The following is a 20,380-nucleotide window of genomic DNA, read 5'->3' as shown; positions in this document are numbered from 1 at the left end:
GCAGTGCTTTGTGGGTCTTTTGCTCTGACCTCCCCATTGCCTTAGAAACCACATCCCACGGGGGGTGCTGGTGGTCCATCAAGGTGGCGTCCCAACAGCTCCGGAACCCGATAAATAAATAAACGTTGATAAAAAAATATTTAAAAAATAAAAGACCTCACATTTTCAAAGGCAGAATCTCCACCCTATTAACAGCAGCCAATCGCTCTACGGTCTATCTGTAGAAGTTAGTTGATGCTTTACCACTTATGTTTTTCTGTTCTCTAATTCAAGTTAAGAACAAATCATCTCTCTTATTTGTCTTACTGAGCAACTTTATACTTCTTGACACTTTTGGAATGACAACCCCCTAAAATGAAAAAAAAAAAAATCCACAAACTTCACCTTCTTATGCCGAACATTTGTTTTTAAAACTGAATTGGGTTGGAACTAATGTCTTAAGAATTCTTTATTTCGTATGAAAAAAATTAGAAACACCACAGGGTATCATAGAACTGGGAACGGAAACTACCTAAGAAGACAATTAACAGTGGAGGGAGGTACCGCAATAACACAGAGCTCTCATCTGTGGCTGGCATTCACGAGCGGGGTAGGCAACATATTTCAAGTAGATAGCAAGGCGACGCTAGGTTTATGTGTTGCTCTCAAGAGAGGTCCTCTGTCTTTAATCTGAGCATGAAATTAAGTACATTGATAATAAGCCGCGGATCTGAGAGGCTTGGAATAGCCATCATCCCTCAGGATTCCTCAGTATAAAGCCAAGGACTGCACGCCTTAGGTCAGAAGCCAATCCTGACATGATTGACGGCTGCCTTGTGTGTGGTGCAGAGGACAAGGCTGGGAGAGATGGGGTTCTCTTCCTGAATCTTACTCTAAGTAGCCATGACTTCCCGTGAGTCCTTTTACAGATCTGGAGTCCATGTCCTCCTCTGTAAAAGGAGGGCGGGGGGGGGGGGGGGGGGGGACAGGCAGACCAGGAATCCAGGAATCCAGCTTCACATCCTGTGGGAGCACCTCTGAACACTTGGCTTTGTCCTTGCTATTTATGGAACCTTAGGTATACCGAACTTTAGGTTATATAACCTTTCGACACCTCCCTTTATCTCCGTGTAAAATACAATGACAAAATCATGGCACTTACCTCATCAGATTTTTGTAAGGATCAAATGAGAGCATTGTTTACAGCACTTAGCCCCGTGTCTGGCACCTAGTAAGCGCGCAAAAACTTTCACCATAAAGAGATACCACCACACAAGTATCGGAATGGCCTACATCCAGAAAGCTGACTACAGCAAATGCTGAAGAAGATTAGAACAACAGGAACCCTCATTCGTTGCTGGTGGTGCAGCGATGTGGGAGAGAGTACAGCCACCATGGAAGACATTTTGGACAGTCTGGAGAGGTTTCTTTTAAAACTGAACATTTTAAAACTGAACATTTTACCATATGATCTAGCAATCGTGCTCCTTGGTACTTACCCAACGAGCTGAAAACTTATGTCCACACAAAAACCTGCACCCGGATGTTTATAGCAGCTTTATTCATAATTGCCAAACTTGGACACAATAAAGATGTCCTTCAGGAGGTGAATAGATAAAAATACTACTACTACTACTACTAATAATAATAACTCTGGTACATCCACACAATAGAATATTATTCAGTGCCAAAAAGAAATGAGCTATCAAGTCACGAGAAGACCTGGAGGAAACTTCAGTGCACATTACTATGTGAAAGAAGCCAATCTGAACAGGCTGTATACTGTATGATTCCCATAATACGACATTCTGGAAAAGGCACAACTATGGAGACAGTGAAAGATCGGGAGGTGCCAAGGATAAAAAGGGAACAGAGGAATGAGTAGGTGGAGCACAGAGGAATTTTAGGGCACTGAACTACTTTGCATGATATAATAATGGTGAACACATATTACATAGTTGTCCAAATCCACTGAATGCACAATATGGTAAGAGTGAGTGCTTAGTGTAAACTATTGACGCTGGGTAATAATGATGTGTCAGTGTTGGTTCATCAGTTACAACAAATGTATCACTCTGGTGCAGGATGTTAATGATGGGGGAAGCTGTGTGTATGTGTGCGTGGTGGATGGGGGAACAGGGTGTACATGGGAAATCTCTGCATCTCCAGCTTAATATTGCTGTGAACCGAAAACTGCTCTAAAAAATAAGATCTATTAAAAATAATTTTTAGCCGGGGCTATTTTTATCAAGGATCCTTTCTAGCTTCATTTTCTGATGGTATATGTAGCCGATGTGTATTTGTTGAAGGAAGTTACTGTTTACCCAGCATTTGTGTTATCCTGGCCTCTGGTGGTGAATTCGCAGACATGCTATCATTCTCGCTACTGCATTTCACATTTCCATAGCACTTTTCCTGATTTGGGTTTTCCCTGAGCTGTTACAATTATTGAGTCTTTCCCAATCCCCACCCTCCACAATTGCTTTGTGTGCAGGTGATTGCTATTATTATCCTTAATTTCCAAAGAAGGAAACAGGCACAATGGGTCCTTATCTAGGAGGTGTTATTTTGGCATAAATAATACCTCGGCGAAACAGGTGAGGCACAATTTGCATCTTGGGATTAAATTAGAAATAGACCCCAGGAATATTTTATTCCTGAAATAACAACCACCAAGTGGAAAAGCCAGAGTGATTAACTAATGTCCCTTGGCTTTGTAATAAGTTGGTAACACACTCAGAGTTGGAGGCACCTGCTTATAGATTGAACTATTCTGGACCTGCCCAGGGCCCTGAGCCTCTTTTGTTGGGTGAACAGAGTGTCAAGGCAGCTCAGTGGACTGAGCATCCAAGAGCCTGGATCTTCTAACTCTGCACTGCTATAGCCATACAGAGCAAGTCCTTGAGACTTCATTGTGTTTTTTTTTTTTTTGGGGGGGGGTCGTTTCTTAATTTGTGGAGTAGAGAAACACTTTCTGATTTTTCTACCTCCCAGGGCAAAGGGGAAAAAAAGATGAATGTGGCATATGCAGATAAAGAAGATAACTCCCAAAATGGTGACTGGATCAGTGCTTCTTTCTTTAGGTGAGCCGTCATGAAGGTCATCAATGGATAATCCTTCAGTTTTAGAGTTACAAACCTAGGCCAAGTGGGGTCAGGGGCTGACTTACAGATGTCTACAAGCAGCCACAGTGCTACCAGAGATGTATTTAGACCTATATAACTCCTGATGATCACAGACCATAGGGCAAGAAAGTAAAAAATGCAAACCCCATCACGGATTTGAAGCACTGAATTCTTGCTCAGTGCACGTACATACTGTTCAAACTACGTGTCTACTAAATTGTTAACACAAGGCTTGCTAGGCTCCTTTGCTAACTCAGGCCCTGTTCACAAAAATGGAATAAGCTATATGTCACTGACTTAGCAGAGCCCATGTTACCCTCACCACTAATGGGTTAGATTAATATTCTGTGCCTCGTGCTGCTCGGAGAAGGGGACATTATCTCTGTGGTATTCTTCCCCCAAATCCATAGCTCCAATCTGTCAAAGCATCAGAAAAAACCGATTGAGAGACACTCGACAAGGTGCTTGACCAGTACTCTTCAAAAGCACCCAGGTCATGAAAAACAAGGAAAAACTGAGGAAAGGTCCTAGATTGAGAAGGCTAAGGAGACAGTACAGCCAAATGCAAAGTGGGGTCCTGGATCAGATCCTGGAACAGAAAAAGACACCGGAGGGAAGATAGTCGAGATAAAAAAAAAAAAAGGTGCATAGTTTTAGTTAGTGGTATAGTACCAACGTTGGCTTCTTGAAAGTTATCTGTGGTTTCATGAGATGTTAACATTGGAGGTAGTAGGTGGCAGTGTGTGGGGGGTTCTCTATATTTCTAACTGCCTTGTAGGTTTAAATTTTTTCAAATTACAAAGTTTAAAAAAAAAGCATGGCACTCAATTTTCCAGTCCCCATGCACAATTCCAGGGAGATGCCAGAGCCAGGACTGGATGTAGTGAGGGAGAGAAATGATAGCCAAGCTGTTTAAACTGATCCAACGGGTCAAAATTAACATGGTTGTTATTTCTACAAGAAGTATATCCATAACTGATTTATACTAGACTGTGAAAGAATAACAGAATTAGTTTGATGAGCTCCTGCCAGCAACTCTGATCCCTAACCCACCGCTCCCCCTCCAACCTTCCACCTGCCTGAGAAAGAAGAGCTCCTCCGTGAAATCATCACATCTTCCAATTTTTGTGTCAACCACGGCAAAGGCACCAACCCTTTTCTTCTTACATTGTTCTCGTGAAGTATGCCGTTAGGGGCTCAGAATAATAAAGACCGCTGTCATAATTAAGCTCTGGGATGTATTTCAAAAGACTCACAGACATTAGAAATGAGAAGGACCCAGCAGGTCATCCAAGCCCGTCTTCCTGCCAGTGCAGGATGGCTGTGTGCAATTTGGCAGATCCGTTATCAGGCTATAAAAATTCTAAACTATTCAAAAAATTGCCACATCGTATAAATTATGATAAAAAGTTTACCTTATTCCTGGGTGATTCTTGAGGGTAGGGAGAAAAAAAAAAAGGAAGTCATGAATAGCTCCCTAAAAACAATTACTGTCGTCCTATTTAGAAAATACTTTCCAAGGTGAAAATGTGGTTATTTTCTGTTCAGTGTGACAGTCTATGCTTATTGTTATGCAAGAGTTGCCTCTCTGCATCTGATAATTCAAAATTTAGCACTGACCCCAGCTGTCCCTCAAATGATATTATGAATGTGTTTTGCAATGGTTCCAACTTCTTCTGGCTTATATTTAAAGTGCTGGACTTGAACACAGTTGTATATGCTCCTGCCTTTGGCTCTGACCTCCTAGCCCAATGTCTACATTCCTGGAGAATCAATTCTAGAGAGAAACCTTCCAAAGACCTTCCAAGAATGATACTCAAACCACCACACCTGATCAGGTTGGGTGAGGCCTTTTCCAATCAGAATTGTGAAATGTCTGTGATGTATGATCTGACAGATAAATCCTATAGAAAAGGGGCAACAGCAACAAATACAATAATAATAACAAAAGGAAGTATTTTCAGTGCATGGAACTTGGAGGAAAACTGGGGAGAATCACTGAAATGAAGCAGTTAATTCATAGCCCAGAAATACATCCTTGAAATGTGTCTTGATTATGTACAAAATGGAAACTTGGCAGAATAAAGGATGTAGGCAGATACAGTCCAATGAAATATGTGACCACTGTATCCGTCAAGACCAGATGTTTGTCTGTCATTCTTTCATGCTGGGCATTGGAAAACCAGGGCACAGCCCCATGAAATATGTCAATATTTTTCATTTTTGTTGAGTTTTCACTACTTGGTATACACAGTTCACCTTTGTATAACACATAAGAAAATATAGGTCTGTGTCCTATGAAATAAAAGGAGCATTGTATCAAAAACTATGCCTAGTCCTTCTTTCTAACACCATATTGGATGGGCACATCATGTCTGTAATAAGTCATGGCAGAAACTCACGTTTAGAAGCATATCCCAAGAACCAGAAGTTCTACCTTCGAAACCCTTCTTCGCTCTTCTTTTAACATAACTGCATGGAAAATGTATGCAGATAGGACCCCCTTTGTAAGTGGTTTGTGTTTCAAAAATTCATTTGTAGGTTGGTTAAAACTTAAAACGCACTTTCCCAAAGCTCCAGGGTTGTAAACAATAGCTTATTTCCCAGGGCAGTTCACAAAAGCTCTTGAACTCATTATTAGAGCTGGTTTCCTTGTCTTGACCACTTCTGTACACAAGATGCTTGAAACATAATTGCTGAAAGTCCCATTAGTTCACACACCATCGGGGTTTAATGCCAGCAATCAATCGACTTCTGAATCCGGAGTTCTTGGACTATAGGGTACGATTGATCATTTGCATGAAATGGTTGTCAAAAGGTGATTGTTCATTAAGCCTGAGGATTGTGGTGTTGAAAATAATAGGTAGAGGATTAGACATATAGAATTAGCAACAGTAGTAAGACACCTACATCACTAATACAAGAAAGCGGGGGGGGGGGGTGCGGGAAGATTGGAAATCAAATATTCTGTGAGTCATAAATGCTTAGATGGAACTGGGTGAATAGCAAACCCTCAGGTGCCACACCTTTTTTTAATGTTTATTTATTCATTTTGAGACAGAAAGAGAGAGAGCATGTGCATGAGTGAGGGGAGAGGGGGAGAGAGAGAGAGAGAGAGAGAGAGAGAGAGGAGAGAGAAAGATTCCAAGCAGGTTCTGTTCTGTCAGCATGCCAGACATGGGGCTCAATCCCATGAACCGTGAGACCATGACCTGAGCTGAAGTCAAGAGTCAGATGCTTAACCAATTGAGCCACCCAGGCACCCCTGCTACAGCTTTCTTGATTCTCTCAATGGGAACCAAGCAATATATATATATATATATATATATATATATATATATATATGCACTTCCTGTTACTCTTCAACTATTACTCTTACAGGTAAAACGGAATTGCGCTACTGGGAGGAAACGACTGCCTCTAAACTTTCCCCTTCCGTTTTGGTTGGCTGTCTGTGTTACCAGACTGGGGACACTCTGAGTCTAGTTTAAATGGAACAGTGGAGTGTTGGAGCAAAATACACGGTGCAAGAAGGGAAAGTTACAAAAAGCCAAGAACACGACACATAAAGAGCTAGGCTACCTGAGCCTGGAGCAGGAGGCTAGGAGCCTCGGAAGGACACAGCAGTAAAAGCCTCTGGATTTCATGGAGCTATCTGGTGTTAACGGGACATGGATGGTAATGGGACCTGCTGGCAAAAATCTTCACGTGCTTTCTCATGGTCTTTGTCCTCCTAAGCCTTCTGACTGAGTATGGCCCATCAATGTCTCTACTGTTTCCATTACAACTGTTGACGTATCCTCCGGGTTTCTGCCTCAACTTCTTCCAAACATCTTTTGATATGTCTCCATTTAAATTCCGGGGAGGGCAGCGACTGGGGGACTAGAGGAAAAGAAAGAGGAAGGGGAGAGAAAGAAGAATCCTACTGCCCAACTTTTGCCCTGGGCTATAGTCATACGTATCGAGTGGATGGATAGGTGATGGACTAGCTGTCCTTGGGCCAGGTGCCCCACCTTGACACAATTAGCTATACTGGTCCTGTGGCATTCACCAGGGACCTGTTTCCTAGGAAGTGTAACAGAAGCCAGCTCTGTGACATTATTAGCACCTTTTTTTTAACGAAGTGTTTTTCAACAAAGAGCTCCAAGTAAATAAGTTCTTAATCCAGCAATGCTCAGTGTAGGTGAAGGAACTAGCACTACCTGGTGAGAACCTTCAGCTACCATGTAACCTGAGCCTTGCACTTAAACTTCTCCTGCTGGGCACTGAAGGAATAATCTGCTAATTAGTGTACATTAAAAGGGGAAGACAGAATCTGGTGTGTCTGCTAACTTCTGCTCTGCTCCAGATCTTTAAAGGAATGACTTTTATTTTTATAAATGACCATAAATGGGTGACAAAATATTTGTTTAATATAAATATTTATATGCTGCCTCAGTTTCTCCTAAGTCATCAGTAAAAGTGACCTCGCTCTGGGCCAAAATTTCACAACAGCTTGATCCATTCATTCACTCCACCATTCAGCCATCGTTTATTGTTTATTGAGTACTGTGGACACTCCATCAGGGAGGATCACCAGGTGATCACTCGGCAGAGTTAAGTACCGACGGGTCACCTAGAGCCAGAATCAGAAAGGATATCAAAAGCATGACCAGTTTTCCTGATGACTTTATCGCAAAGTAACACGTGACAACCTGAGAAATGATCTGGCTGCCTTGTTTTTCAAGCTCTCTAAATGACTATTTGTATTTCACAGATAGAAAAAAAGAAGTAATGCCTTTCCTAAGATTATGACATATATCAGCCATGAGTAGAGGCGTGTCCTCATCTCCAATTGCCCATAAATACTGGCAATTCTAGGGGCGCCTGGGTGGCTCAGTCGGTTAAGCGACCGACTTCAGCTCAGGTCGTGCTCTCGCCGTTTGTGAGTTCAAGCCCCGCGTCAGACTCTGTGCTGACAGCTCGGAGCCTGAAACCTGCTTCAGATTCTGTGTCTCGCTCTCTCTCTGCTCTTCTCCCTCATGCTCTGTCTCTCCTTCCTTCAAAAATAAATAAACATTTAAAAAATTTTTTTAAAAATACTGGCAATTCTATTGTGTTTTTCCCCCAGGGATAACCCTAATCCATATGAACTGAGACAACTTTGATCATCCCTCTTTGATCATTCCTAGGGTAGGGATTTGATTTCTCTTCTCTGGGTTAAGAGCTGCACAGAGTCCTATCTCTTAACCAAGTCACATTCCAAAACATTTTTATTTCTCTAATCCTAAAACCACAAGTCACTGTTATCCAATGTATGTACTAGTCAAATCTTTATGGAGGTTGCTTGTCTTTCTTGAACATTATGTGAAATATAAATGTCGTATGATAGTGAAGGTGAAGGCTTGAATCTACTCTTCTAATACTGAACACTCAACCACACTTCCAGATCTTGTCTGAGGCTGCTTAGGCAGGGGCAAAATGGTTTCTTTTCAAGAAACAATCTTCCAAGATCAATGATGCACAAAGTACTTTGGTTTGAAAGGAAGAGAGAGGAAAGCAAAGACAAAAAGCAGCTCAGACTGGAGGGCCTTGAAGTTGGGGAACTTTTTGAAGCTGTTCACATATGTGGTATCTACCCTTGACAGGTCATTTCGTTCCATTTAGCACTTTTTCTTCTCCACGATTAGAAGCTCTTAGGCAAATGCAGAAGGGAGGAAAAGCTACCAGCTCTGATAATACAGTATATCAGACTGTCAGCCTAACTGAAGTTCCCCTGTGGTGCGAGCAAGACACCGTTCCAAAAAGAAATCACGCGAAAGAAAGGGACAAAAGGATCCTAGAGATCACGCCTTCACATTTAATTTCAGAGAAGAAGACCCGAAGCTGATTTCTGTTTAGATCAGTTGTGTACCAGTTGGAACATGGGCACCTAGCACTGCAGTGCAGTAATATGATCTGCGCTTTAAATAGCTGCCAAATAGCCATGTGGTGGCTGGCGGCAGGCTACGTGTTGCGAAGAGAGCGATCTGTTTCAAAGCGAAGCCGCATAACGAGGGGACGAGTAAAGCTGATGTGCGGGAGAGCAGTGTTTCATTATCTTTCTGTTTTCCTTTCATATTTATTTAAATGTATTCCCCATTTTGAAAGGGCACTAATTCAGTTTGGACTCTTTGGGTGGGGGAGAGGGGTCGGCCAACCGCATATGGAAACCCACCCAAGTAATTTTGTGCTGACTCCTCTTCTTTGGTGGTCTGTTTTCTCTGAAGGGAACATAATAGCACTATTGTCGCTCCTTCCCCCAAGTTTTTCTGGCTCTCATCACACTCCTGGGAAATATTATATAAGCAGAGGCAATGAAATGGAAGATGTCCCTGAGGTGAATTTAGGAATAAGTTGGGGGGGGGGGGGTGGAATGTGTCCACTGATCTTTGAAAACTGAAAAGAAATCCAGGATCAGAAATTGTAGAAACATGGTAAGTCAAAACTGTAATAATAACAATAACAGCAAGAGTGGGTAACATTTATTAAGCACCTGCTCTGTGACAGATGCTGTTCTAACTGCCTTCCACAAATATTTTACTGTTCTTACTTTGAGGCTGAGGAGACTGAGGCCTAGAGAAGTCTGTAATTGCTCAAGATCATGCTGCTATAGTGGAACTCAGATTTTTTTTAAATTTTTAAGCTTTATTTATTTTTGAGAGAGAGAGAGAGGGAGAGAATATGAGTGCGGGATAAACAGAGAGAGAGAGATATAGAATCCAAAGCAGGCTCCAGGCTCTGAGCTGTCAGCACAGAGCCCGACATAGGGCTCAAACCTATGAACCGTGAGATCATGACCTGATCTGAAGTCAAACACTTAACCGACTGAGCCACCCAGGCGCCCCTGGAACTCAGATTCTAACCCTGGCCATCTCTCTCTGTCTCTCCAGAGCCCTCTCGCTTAACTGGAAGGCCTCCATTCCCAATACCCTAACTGGCCTTGAGTGGGAATTCTGTTAAACAAAGTCAGCAGCATACCGGACGTTGCACTGGGGGTTTTGCCTAATTATATTGCGTGGAGAAAAATGGAGAGTCTCAGTATCTGAGGGCACACAGATAGGTTTTAGACTCAGAATCCCACTATCTTTCCCCTGTCAGCTAGGTGCCCTCTCCAACACTGTGAGCAAAGGCTTTCAATAATAAAAACGGGAAGCCATTTCTGTAAGACAATATCTGCTTTCTACGTAGCGGACTTTCTATTTTGTCCCCAGAGTGGCATAAGCCATTAAAGTGGCCTCAGACTCCTATTGCCTCATTCCAGATTCTAGGTCACTAAGGTCATTGAGCATGTCACGGGGACCCTGACATTCTGTACCATCCCATTTAATGCTTGAAGTCCAAAGACTACATTAAAGGGTATGGTCCGTGGAGGATTTTAAAGTAGGTCACTTTGTGCAATTTGCTTTTCCATTCATGCAACTAACCCAACACACGTCTATTCACAGACATCTTTCTGTTTTTATTAAAATATGTTCAAAAACATTTCCCATCCACTTTATGGAGAAGCCAGTTGGTATTACAGAAAGAGCATGGAGATTCAAACACCTTAAACCACATCTCCAACCCTCCCTAGCTGTGTAGCATTGGGCAAGTTATATACCCTTTCTGTTTCAGTTCCTTCAGTGCCCCAGTGGAACAAGGATAATGTATTAAAAGCTACTGGTACATAGGAAGTGCTCAAAAAATCAGAGTAATCGCCATTTTTAATCTTGTCATCATTCTCATTTGGTGGAAATTTAGAGAATACTCTTTATTTTCCTAATACGATTTTCAATTGTCCACAAGTATTTAATTCACAATAACCTAGGTGGATGGTCACTATTATTCCTCCATTTTAAACTGTGTCCATATAGAGAACAAAGAGCAAAGTGACTCCAAAACCAGTGGCTCTCTAAAGTTAAAGACTCGAACACAGGCTGGGTTGGCATGCATTTGAGCTGTGCTGGCTTGGCTGTCATTGAAAGAATGTAGTAATCTTTACTTAAAGACACAAATATGTTCAAGCTATAGCATTAAGTAAAAAACTAAGTTTACAAAACTTTATTCTCTATGACCTCCTTCTGGCTACCTATTAAAACTATTTACACCACTTGACTCTAGTGGTGGAATTATGGGCGAAATTTGTGTCTTTCTTTCTGCTTGTTTATACTTTCTGAATTGTCTAATGAATATGTATTACTCTTGTAAAGAAGAACAGCTTGGAGAATTAAAAGATTTCTTTAATGTCTGTTTTTTCTGGGTTTTTTTCTTCCTGTCCTATTGTGTCTGTGAATAGGCAGTGACAGACCTTGGAAACTGTATTTTTCTGAAAGCTTGATAGGTTGTGAAATTGTAAGCTTTGGGATTCACCATTTTATGATTAAGATAACAACATTATACAACAACCAGATTAATTTGGAAAATCTTGCTATCTATAAAAAATCATGTGGACAGATAAAAGTATTAGAAATCATAAACTGTATTGGGGTGCCTACATGGCTCAGTCGATTGAGAGTCTGACTCTTGGTTTCGGCTCAGATCATGATCCCAGGGCCCTGGGATCAAGCCCCACATCTGGCTTTGCACTGAGCATGGAACTTGCTTAGGATTTTCTCTCTCTGTCTCTGTCTCTCTCTGTCTCTGTCTCTCTCTCTCTCTCTCTCCCCTGCTCACACTTTCTCTCTCTCTCTACAAAAAATAAAATAAAACATGAAGAAATCATAAACTGTATTGATAATACTATTGACCACTCAAAAACTACAGTATCTATAGGTATAAGATGCAGCCCCTATTTCTCGGAGCTTGAGAGGTTTTACTGCTTGTGCTAGTGGTCAGTCAGGCCAATTACAGAAGAGTAAAACCAAATTATATACTCGCTTTATTTTTTTTTAATGTTTATTTATTTTTGAGATGGAAAGACAGAGCATGAGCGGGGGAGGGGCAGAGAGAGATAGAGACACAGAATCTGAAGCAGGCTTCAGGCTCTGAGCTGTCAGCACAACCTGACGCAGGGCTTGGACTCACAGACTATGAGATCATGACCTGAGCCGAACAGACATCCAACCGACTGAGCCACCCAGGCATCCCTCTATGCTCCCTTTAAAAAATAAACTCTGATTTTACTACTGATGAATTAAGAAACACAAGAATGTCTTAGAATCCAAACTGAGTCAGTTTTAAAAATCCTCTTTCTGATCATTTATCAACCGTCTTTCACATACTATACTTTTTGTTTTATTTTGGGTATTTTCCCAGATCAGAAACGGACAACCTAAAACAAATAATGCAGAACCCAGATCCAGGGTTCTAGTGTAGTATCCGGAATGTGTTTTCATTATCCTTAAAACAGGAGGCCAAGGTTTTCCATCACACCAATGGATGGATTTCTGACAGTCACCAGGATTCTTCTAGACTGGAATAAAACTAATGCCATCAGATATGAACAAGAAATCTCCTTCTCAAATACTTATCTAGAGAAACAAGTCAGGGAGCATTTAACTTCACGAGCATGATGGAATCTTCCGGATAGTCAGCAACATCCTGACACACTCAGTCTATTCCTACTCAAAATTTTAACAGATCTATATTTATGCTGTGTTTACTCCCTGGGGCTTGATTCATATCTTGGCTGATAAGCAGTGAAGGGTATTACATTTGACCTATACAAGGTGATTTGCTCAACTTTCTGCAACCCCGATGCCTAACGTTGGAACTAGTGCTTGGTAAATGTACAAGAGGAATTTTGTTTGTATTTGTGGGGGTTTTTTTGGGGGGGAGAGGTGTTGGTTGGTTGGTTTTACCAACTGTAACATAGTGAGTGCTTTCTCCATTCTGGGCATCTTTAAATATATGACCCCTTTAAGGGGAGGCAGGTGCACTGTCCCTCCACATGTACATCAGCATGCCCCATGACCCCACCCCCACCCCCACCCCCATCATGGTCCTTCCCCCACACCATCACCCTCTTCTCTGGACAGAATGATTTTCAAAAGAGGCAAACTCGCTCTCATTTTCCCAGGTCTTAAGAATGCTTTCTCTGGACCTCACACTCCCTTCCCTCCAATTCCATGACCCTTTGCCCTCCTTGAAGATAGACAGTCTTTTTCTAGAAGCGGCCCAGCATGCATTCTCCACATGCTCATCTCTCAGTGACTCCCCACACCAATCAGATCCAGCTTCTGTCCCCACCACTATGCCAAGATTTCTGTCATCATTGTCACAAACAATCTCCAAGCTTCCACGGCCAGAGGCTCCCTTTCTTTCCCTGTCACAGCCATCTTGCCAACAGTGTTGGGAAAGTACAAAACTTAGTCCCTTCTCAAAACATTCTCCTCACTGGCCTTCCCAAACCTATCAACCCTTCTATATCTCTTTCTGGCCTCTCTTCAGGCTCCACCTTCTCTTCACCCTATAAATGCTGGGTTCGCCAGCGCAAAGAGAGTTCCTCTCTCTAGCCATCCTCCCTCACAGCCTCATCCTTCCCATGCTTTTCAGTGTGGTGACTTCCAGATGTGAGTCTCCAGCTCAGACTGCTCACAATTACTCTTTGCTGAATAAACGAGTAAATATTTTAGATGAAGCTACTGAGTGAAAGTAAAGTGGAATAAGTTTTCAAAGTATAAGTTTAAAATACAGGATTGGAATGCCGGTCTTCAGACACAGATTTAAAACTTTTGCCACCACACCAGAGGTGTGACCTGAGTCACCAGAGGATCTTCCCTACAGGTGACTCAGATAAGGAGTTCATGAGACACCCAGTTGGCTTAACCCTCTGTAAGGGCATTCAAAAAATGTATCAACCAAGGCATGCTGCTTTAGAAAGGAACTCTTTTACTTGGCAAAACTTATTAGTGTTACATAAATATTCACTAGTGGTTATCAATTGCTAGATATCAGTTGTTAGAAGGTGTTCAAAGACAAGGGCATGCCATTAGGCATCCATAGGGTGGAACACGACCAATCCATTGCACATGCATCATCACATACGCCCTGGATCCAAGGAAGAGAGGCTATGGGAGCACTCACTGAGTCTCCCCTTTATCCCCCACTCACCCCTGGGACAGGCTTGCAACAGCATAAAAATAAAATAAGCCCCCACTTCGGCAAGCCTTATGAGACTGACAGACATTTGCAGAAGTATGTATGCACATATGAGAGAAACGTAGGCATTTATTATGTACATATATATATATTATAGATGTATAAAATATTTCATAAACATACATGTATTATGCATCTATGTGTATGTACGTTCAGACCTGTCTATTGACAAATGTATATGCAGCGTTATCCAAATCCATATTTACACATGCATACATAACACATATATGCAGAAATAAAACCATACATAGGTTCATGGGTGTATGTTTACAAAACACACACATATAGGTTAATCCAGCTTTCTGTTTGACGTCTCTCCAGGAATTTACACAAACCCATAAAATTCTTGAGGAAAAAGTTCTTGCATTGGGGCGGAGTGAAGACAATATATCAGTACCTCATATAGTGTCTGTATATGCCGCACAAAAATATAAGGCAACAAGCATTGTTCCTTATATATCACTCTTATTATTCTTTTTAAAGGTATATTGTTCAAATACCTATTTGTTTAGATGGTTTGCAGTGACGACACAATCTGTAAGCATTGGTGAATTTTTTTTTAACAGTGGCAGTCTCTTTTTAGAATAAATGGACAAAGAAATGCTAAGGAAAAAAACCCAATTGCCACACAAAGGGGGAGCTATCTACATTTTCAGTGAATTATGTCACAATAACTCGTAGACTCCCAGAAGAATGAGACTATTAAAATGTTTGCTGTGTATGTATTTATTTTATTCCAGTGAGCCTTCTCTCCCCTACATTATCTACATAATACTTGGGATCAATACAGGATGCCAATTACCCCAAGCACACTTATTTCATAAGAACAATTGAGACTATTCCTATCATTTGTGCAAACAAGAAAAATTATTACTTGAAGAATTCAAAATCATTCTAATGTGTTTACTTACAGATAGATGCCTTATAAATAGAATCGACTGGTTAGACATAATATATGATTCTCTATATCCTAAGGCGTATCATTTTAGAAAGTTCAACCCGCCAACTGCCCCTTCAATTGTTCACAGCCATGGGGACACACCTGTGAGACAAATGACCCCTGAGAAGCCAGAGTTGGACTCTTAGTACTCCTCCGCTGTCATTTCAGACTTGTCCTCTCTAATACTTCCCACCCTCACACACTGGTCCAGGCTGATCTCAACGTTCCCAAAGACAGAGGTCCTAGCACTTGCCTTCATGGAGCTAGCTCAGAAACTCTAAGCTCTAGTAGGACCTTTGTTCTTTCTTTCCTCTTATCCTGCCAACCAGGTTAAGTGTGCCAGCTTGCTTTATGCTTATTATAATATGTATGACGTTTAATATTTCCTCACCTTCCTTGGTTTTTAACATCTAATACACTGTCTTCCTAAGTTTTTGTTGGAATTTCTGTACCTACTCTGGGTCATCGCCGAGGAAATGTCTCTATGTATTTAATTCTTTAGGACAATCAACAAAAAATGTAGTTTCTATTTCATCTCTTTTGTATGAGCCCCTTCACTCCTGGTGGCCTTTCACCAAAATCAAATTGGGGAACTATCCTCTTACTCGATATATTTCTTTCCATGTAAGCCCAGTACTACGGGTCTTTCTCCACAATGCTACTTTCTTACAGATGTATGTACAGCTTATGTTTACTGGCACCTCATATCTGTCTAATCCTTATGACATTCTAAGCCTCTTTGTAAGCTTAATCTGGTTGCTTTTCATGAAAATATAAGTCAAATTATGTACTGAACTGAAGAGACCATCATCAATTGAGTAAAACAGTTAAAGTGGTACTCAGGGACATATTACTGTCCCCTGAGAGAAACAGATTTGTAAAATTTTGCTTATCTCAATTATATTGATTTCCATCACTCACTTTATCTCTTTGTATCCAAATTTATAATTCTGGGTAGACACACACACACACACACACACACACACACACACACTTATGTGTTGATGATAGATACACAGATAAGTACCAAATGCTGACACTTCATCCACCACGCACCTTTCTAAGTGGCTTTAATATTCAACTTCAATAAATACATTTCATATATTAGTCAAAACAGTGACTAAATGGCCAGGAATAGCACACCTAGTAGCATTTTTTTTAAGTCGTACCCTCCACCCCCAAACTGAACACCATCATTCAGCTTCTCTGCACAGTTTTTCCATCCAGTTCCAGTGCATGTACCACCTGCTGTCCGACCAAACTGAACCCCCAGAGCAAATACAGTATGGAAAGACAACAGCTTTCCCCAAGTCCAAGGGCTTGAGGAACTGCCCTCTTACTTCACTCCTTCCAGGATGGCACCAAAAAGACATCTCATTTGTTACACTGAAACTTTATGATGCAAAATCAACACACTTACAAAGGGTTTTGACATATTATTTGGAAGCTTCTGAAAATTAATCAGTACACCGAATAGAAGCAAATACACTATCCCAAATCACACATGAGGCTGTTACGAGAATATACTGCATATTTCTGCTATTTTAAAGTATATTTTACATATAGACACAGCACACAGAACTCACCTTCCTTCCTTCCGCAGATTGCTGGTAAGTAGATGGGGAAATGCATCTGAATTAATGTGATTGATGCATTACAACTATGAAATACTTCCAAAGTGTGTATCTGTGTAAAAGTGTCATACACATCAGATATTCAGCCAATTGCCTTGTGATAAATATATGGTAGCCGCATAAGTGTATTAGAAAACGAGGATAACCATCTGAAATTTATAAATATTCAAACCTTTACTGAAAGCAGCTTGTATGTGAAATTTAAATGACATATAATACACTAGAAAAAAGGCTCCATTCCAAAGTTCTACAAAAAGGAATTGTATTTACAGATGACATGAACTAATCAAATACATCTAGCATCGTCTGGAAAACTTAATGGCATGCCATAACTTAATATCACAGCAAATATGCATAACAGAACCCATAATTATTTTTCTAATAATCAAGCCAAAAGCAAAGTAAACGGAGCAATATAAAAATGAAAACAGAAAAAGACAAAGGCAAGGATCACAAAAAACATTTATGATATAACTCAGATGTTTGAGAAACCAGTTAAACCCCTGAAGCTTTTTTTTTTGTCTTGTATTCTTGTGTTTGGTTTTTATTGCATGCGAATCCTGTCACTAAACATTAAAATGCCCTCATGATTCTGCAGATACCTCAGACGGTGGCGATCCCTCCAGAAATCCCTCCCACTGAAACAGGTTAATGGAAAGGATAGATGTGTAAGAAGACAGGCGATCTCTCCATCAGGGGAACCGAGGAATGGAAAGCAATAGCCCCTCTATCCCACAGCATCTTCTCGGCGGTCACTCTTAATTTGTCTCTGAGTCCTGCCTTAGGTATTCACAAGGGCCACAGAGCAAAATGCTGTGTCCAGAACAAAGCTCTCATACCACACAGGTTCTCTGTTCCCTCACCAACACCAAACTGCTCCTTGGTGGAGGTTTCCAAGATGCAAATGCAACGTGGGCTTCTCAGATGGATTTGATTTCAATGAAAATTAGTGCCAAACAAACATCTTTGATATGCAAAACATCTACATGTCTACACTAGCAAGTAAGAAAGAATTATTCACCAACCAGCACAAAGTTTTCTTCCAGGAGGTTAAAGGAAATAGCAGATCTGTAAATGTTAAAATACCTATTGTAAAGATGAAGGAACTGAGAGACAATAATTAAGGGAATCAAATTATCAGAAGAACTACAACCTAGAAAATCTTGGGGAAAGTTACTATTTCATGGTCTTTAATACAGCAAGGCTATTATTTCATGTGGAAATATTTTGAAAGTTTATAGCTAGTGCATATTAAAAGCACATTTCATCGATAAATTTTCACATGCTGAACATATTAGCCTATAATTTTAAATAGGAATTTTAAAATATCAAACAGAACTCTGAACTAAGCTAAGGTGCTTGGTTGTTACATATTTTCAGCCATGTTACATATAATTAATCCACTGAGCTCGTGAAAACCCAGTCTGCATCATATGTAATTTGGCAGTGCAGATTTGCCACTTTTAAACATAGTTTAAGGTTTATGCAAGCATGCACAATTAAGTAACCTAAGTGATTAAGTAAGTAACCAAACCACTGTTGGGGAGAATGTGGAATAAGCACACATTCTCAGTCTGGTTGTGGCCCATTTCAGCCGATGTGTTTAACTGATAGCACACTGCTATCTATTTTTAAGGCATAAATAATTGGCTCACAGGAGTCAGTGAATGTGTATGGGGATACGCATGTGTGTGGAGAAGAAATGGAGTAAGTTCTCTGACAACATTTGTATTCCGTTCTTAATTATTCTCCAAAGATTTTTTTTTTTAATAGCAGCAGAAGTGAACGCCAAGAAGGAAGCTTTCAATCAAAGCTTCACTGGCCCAGGTGGTGGTGTTATGCCATTAACAGGCCTTTGTAACCTGCGTGAGCTTTAACAGGTGCAATGAAAGGGAGGCCCATGTTACCTGCTCCTTACAGAACTAGGTTCTTGATAGCACCTATGTGAGATGGACACATGTGGCTGTTGGGAAAGACTCTAGGACCTTCCTATTAGGGGAAGTCACAAGTAAAATATAAAAGTGAACTTCAAATAGCAACTAAATAGCTCACCAACTAATTCTATGCTGGGATCACCAAAACAAAATGAAAAAAAAAAATTCTCTCTTCTAAAACCTCTCAAGAAAACATGGGTGGCAACAGTTTGATTAGTGATGTATCTGAATCTGCTCAAGAAAACATGGGAGGCAACTGTTTGATTAGTGATGTATCTGAATATGCCGTCCAATAACTAGAAATAGTAATCCTGCTAGCAAAGAAAAAAATATCCCCGCTGGGGCCAGAAAAAATGACCAGCCATAGAGAACAGAAGGGGTGAACTCCAAGCAGTCTCTCATTTTCATGTTTTTGTAGCCTTCCATGTCAGCCACTGCCTGGACCCAGATGACATACAGCATCACCACCAGGGAAAACAGGATGCCTGGGAAGGACAAAACGAAAGACCTTTAGGCTTTATGAAGATGTTTTCCCAAGAACGTTAACCAATCATTTGCCTGATGATATGTCTCTAAAAATAGCATCCTAGCCAAGTCACCTACTTTGTGTCAGACTTTTTATTTATGTGTCTTATATGCACACTGTCTATCTTTAATTTTCAAAGCGTTGAGATGAGAGCTATGGCAACATAAGAACAATGGCAACAGCTGTCATGCATTTACTGAGTACTTACTGTATGCCAGGCTCTGTATTAGGCGTTTGTGAACATAAGAGTCAAAGATCCTGCCTGGTGGAATTTCTTCTAACATTTCCCATCTGTACTGTATGTCTGGTTTGGGGTGAGCACTGTAATATATTATTTATTGCTGTATACAATAAACTGGTAAAAATAGGTACCATTATCCCTCGGTTTTAACTAGCAGTTTTCAGAGCTGATTTTCAGCTCAGGTCTTTCCGACTGTTGTTATGTTATTATAACACAGCTGACTGGTGCTACGGGTAATTGTGTCCATGAAAACAGAAGCTGAAGTGAGTACCAGACAAGAACGGAGATGAAAGCACTGGACTAATGTAAAAGAATATACATGATTCTTTCGAATTGAAATACATACGGTAAGATGGATCACGGCATAAAGGAAACATTGCCTGGAAAAAGTTCAGTGGACTATAAAACCACAGGTTTAAGAGCAAGAGTCTTACCAAACAAAAGAAAGGAAGTAAAAAGAATGTGGGGATGTGGGGAGGGAGCAATATGACAGGAGAGCTTCACGGATGCTAAAATTTGAGAACACCACAAAGCATATACTTTTCCATGTGGCAGCTACTGAAAAAAAAAACAGAAGGGAGCAGCACTTCTGAGCTGCAGACCCAGGTGAGTCAGCTGGCTGACTCACTCACTAGTGACAGATCCGGAGCAGGACGCAGCCTGAAGGATTCAAATCTGTCCCTAAGCAAAATATACTTGAGGTCATTTGCTAGCTGTTCAAAAGTTCAATCCAAACCTGTCAAGGACCTATTAGTTTTTGAATTAAGGAACAGAAGCATCAGGCATCAAATCTCCATATTCTAATTGCCAGTCAGTCTGAAAGGTAAACATAACCCTGGGACTGAGAGCAGAGATGGTGGCATATTGGTAGGACACAGTAGCTTTTAGGAGCCTAGCCATT

At 40.8% G+C, this 20,380-nt stretch overlaps 1 protein-coding gene across 1 annotated transcript in view; it reads right to left on the bottom strand.

Annotated features, from left to right (window-relative positions):
• Positions 1-16,928: 16,928 nt before the first annotated feature.
• The window catches only part of TMEM182 (transmembrane protein 182), a 52,846-nt gene continuing 49,394 nt past the window's right edge, over positions 16,929-20,380 (bottom strand). Inside the window, exon 5 of the mRNA XM_060609796.3 lies at positions 16,929-19,197. Coding sequence (XP_060465779.2) covers positions 18,977-19,197 — 221 coding nt within the window. The 3' untranslated portion in view covers positions 16,929-18,976. The remainder of the gene's footprint in view (positions 19,198-20,380) is intronic.

Source organism: Panthera onca, chromosome A3 (genome assembly GCF_046562875.1).
Source record: "Panthera onca isolate mPanOnc1 chromosome A3, mPanOnc1 haplotype 2, whole genome shotgun sequence".
Classification (NCBI taxonomy): domain Eukaryota; kingdom Metazoa; phylum Chordata; class Mammalia; order Carnivora; family Felidae; genus Panthera; species Panthera onca.
The sequence above is the reverse complement of the archived record's forward strand: the minus strand, read 5'-3'. Positions and strand labels throughout refer to the sequence as shown.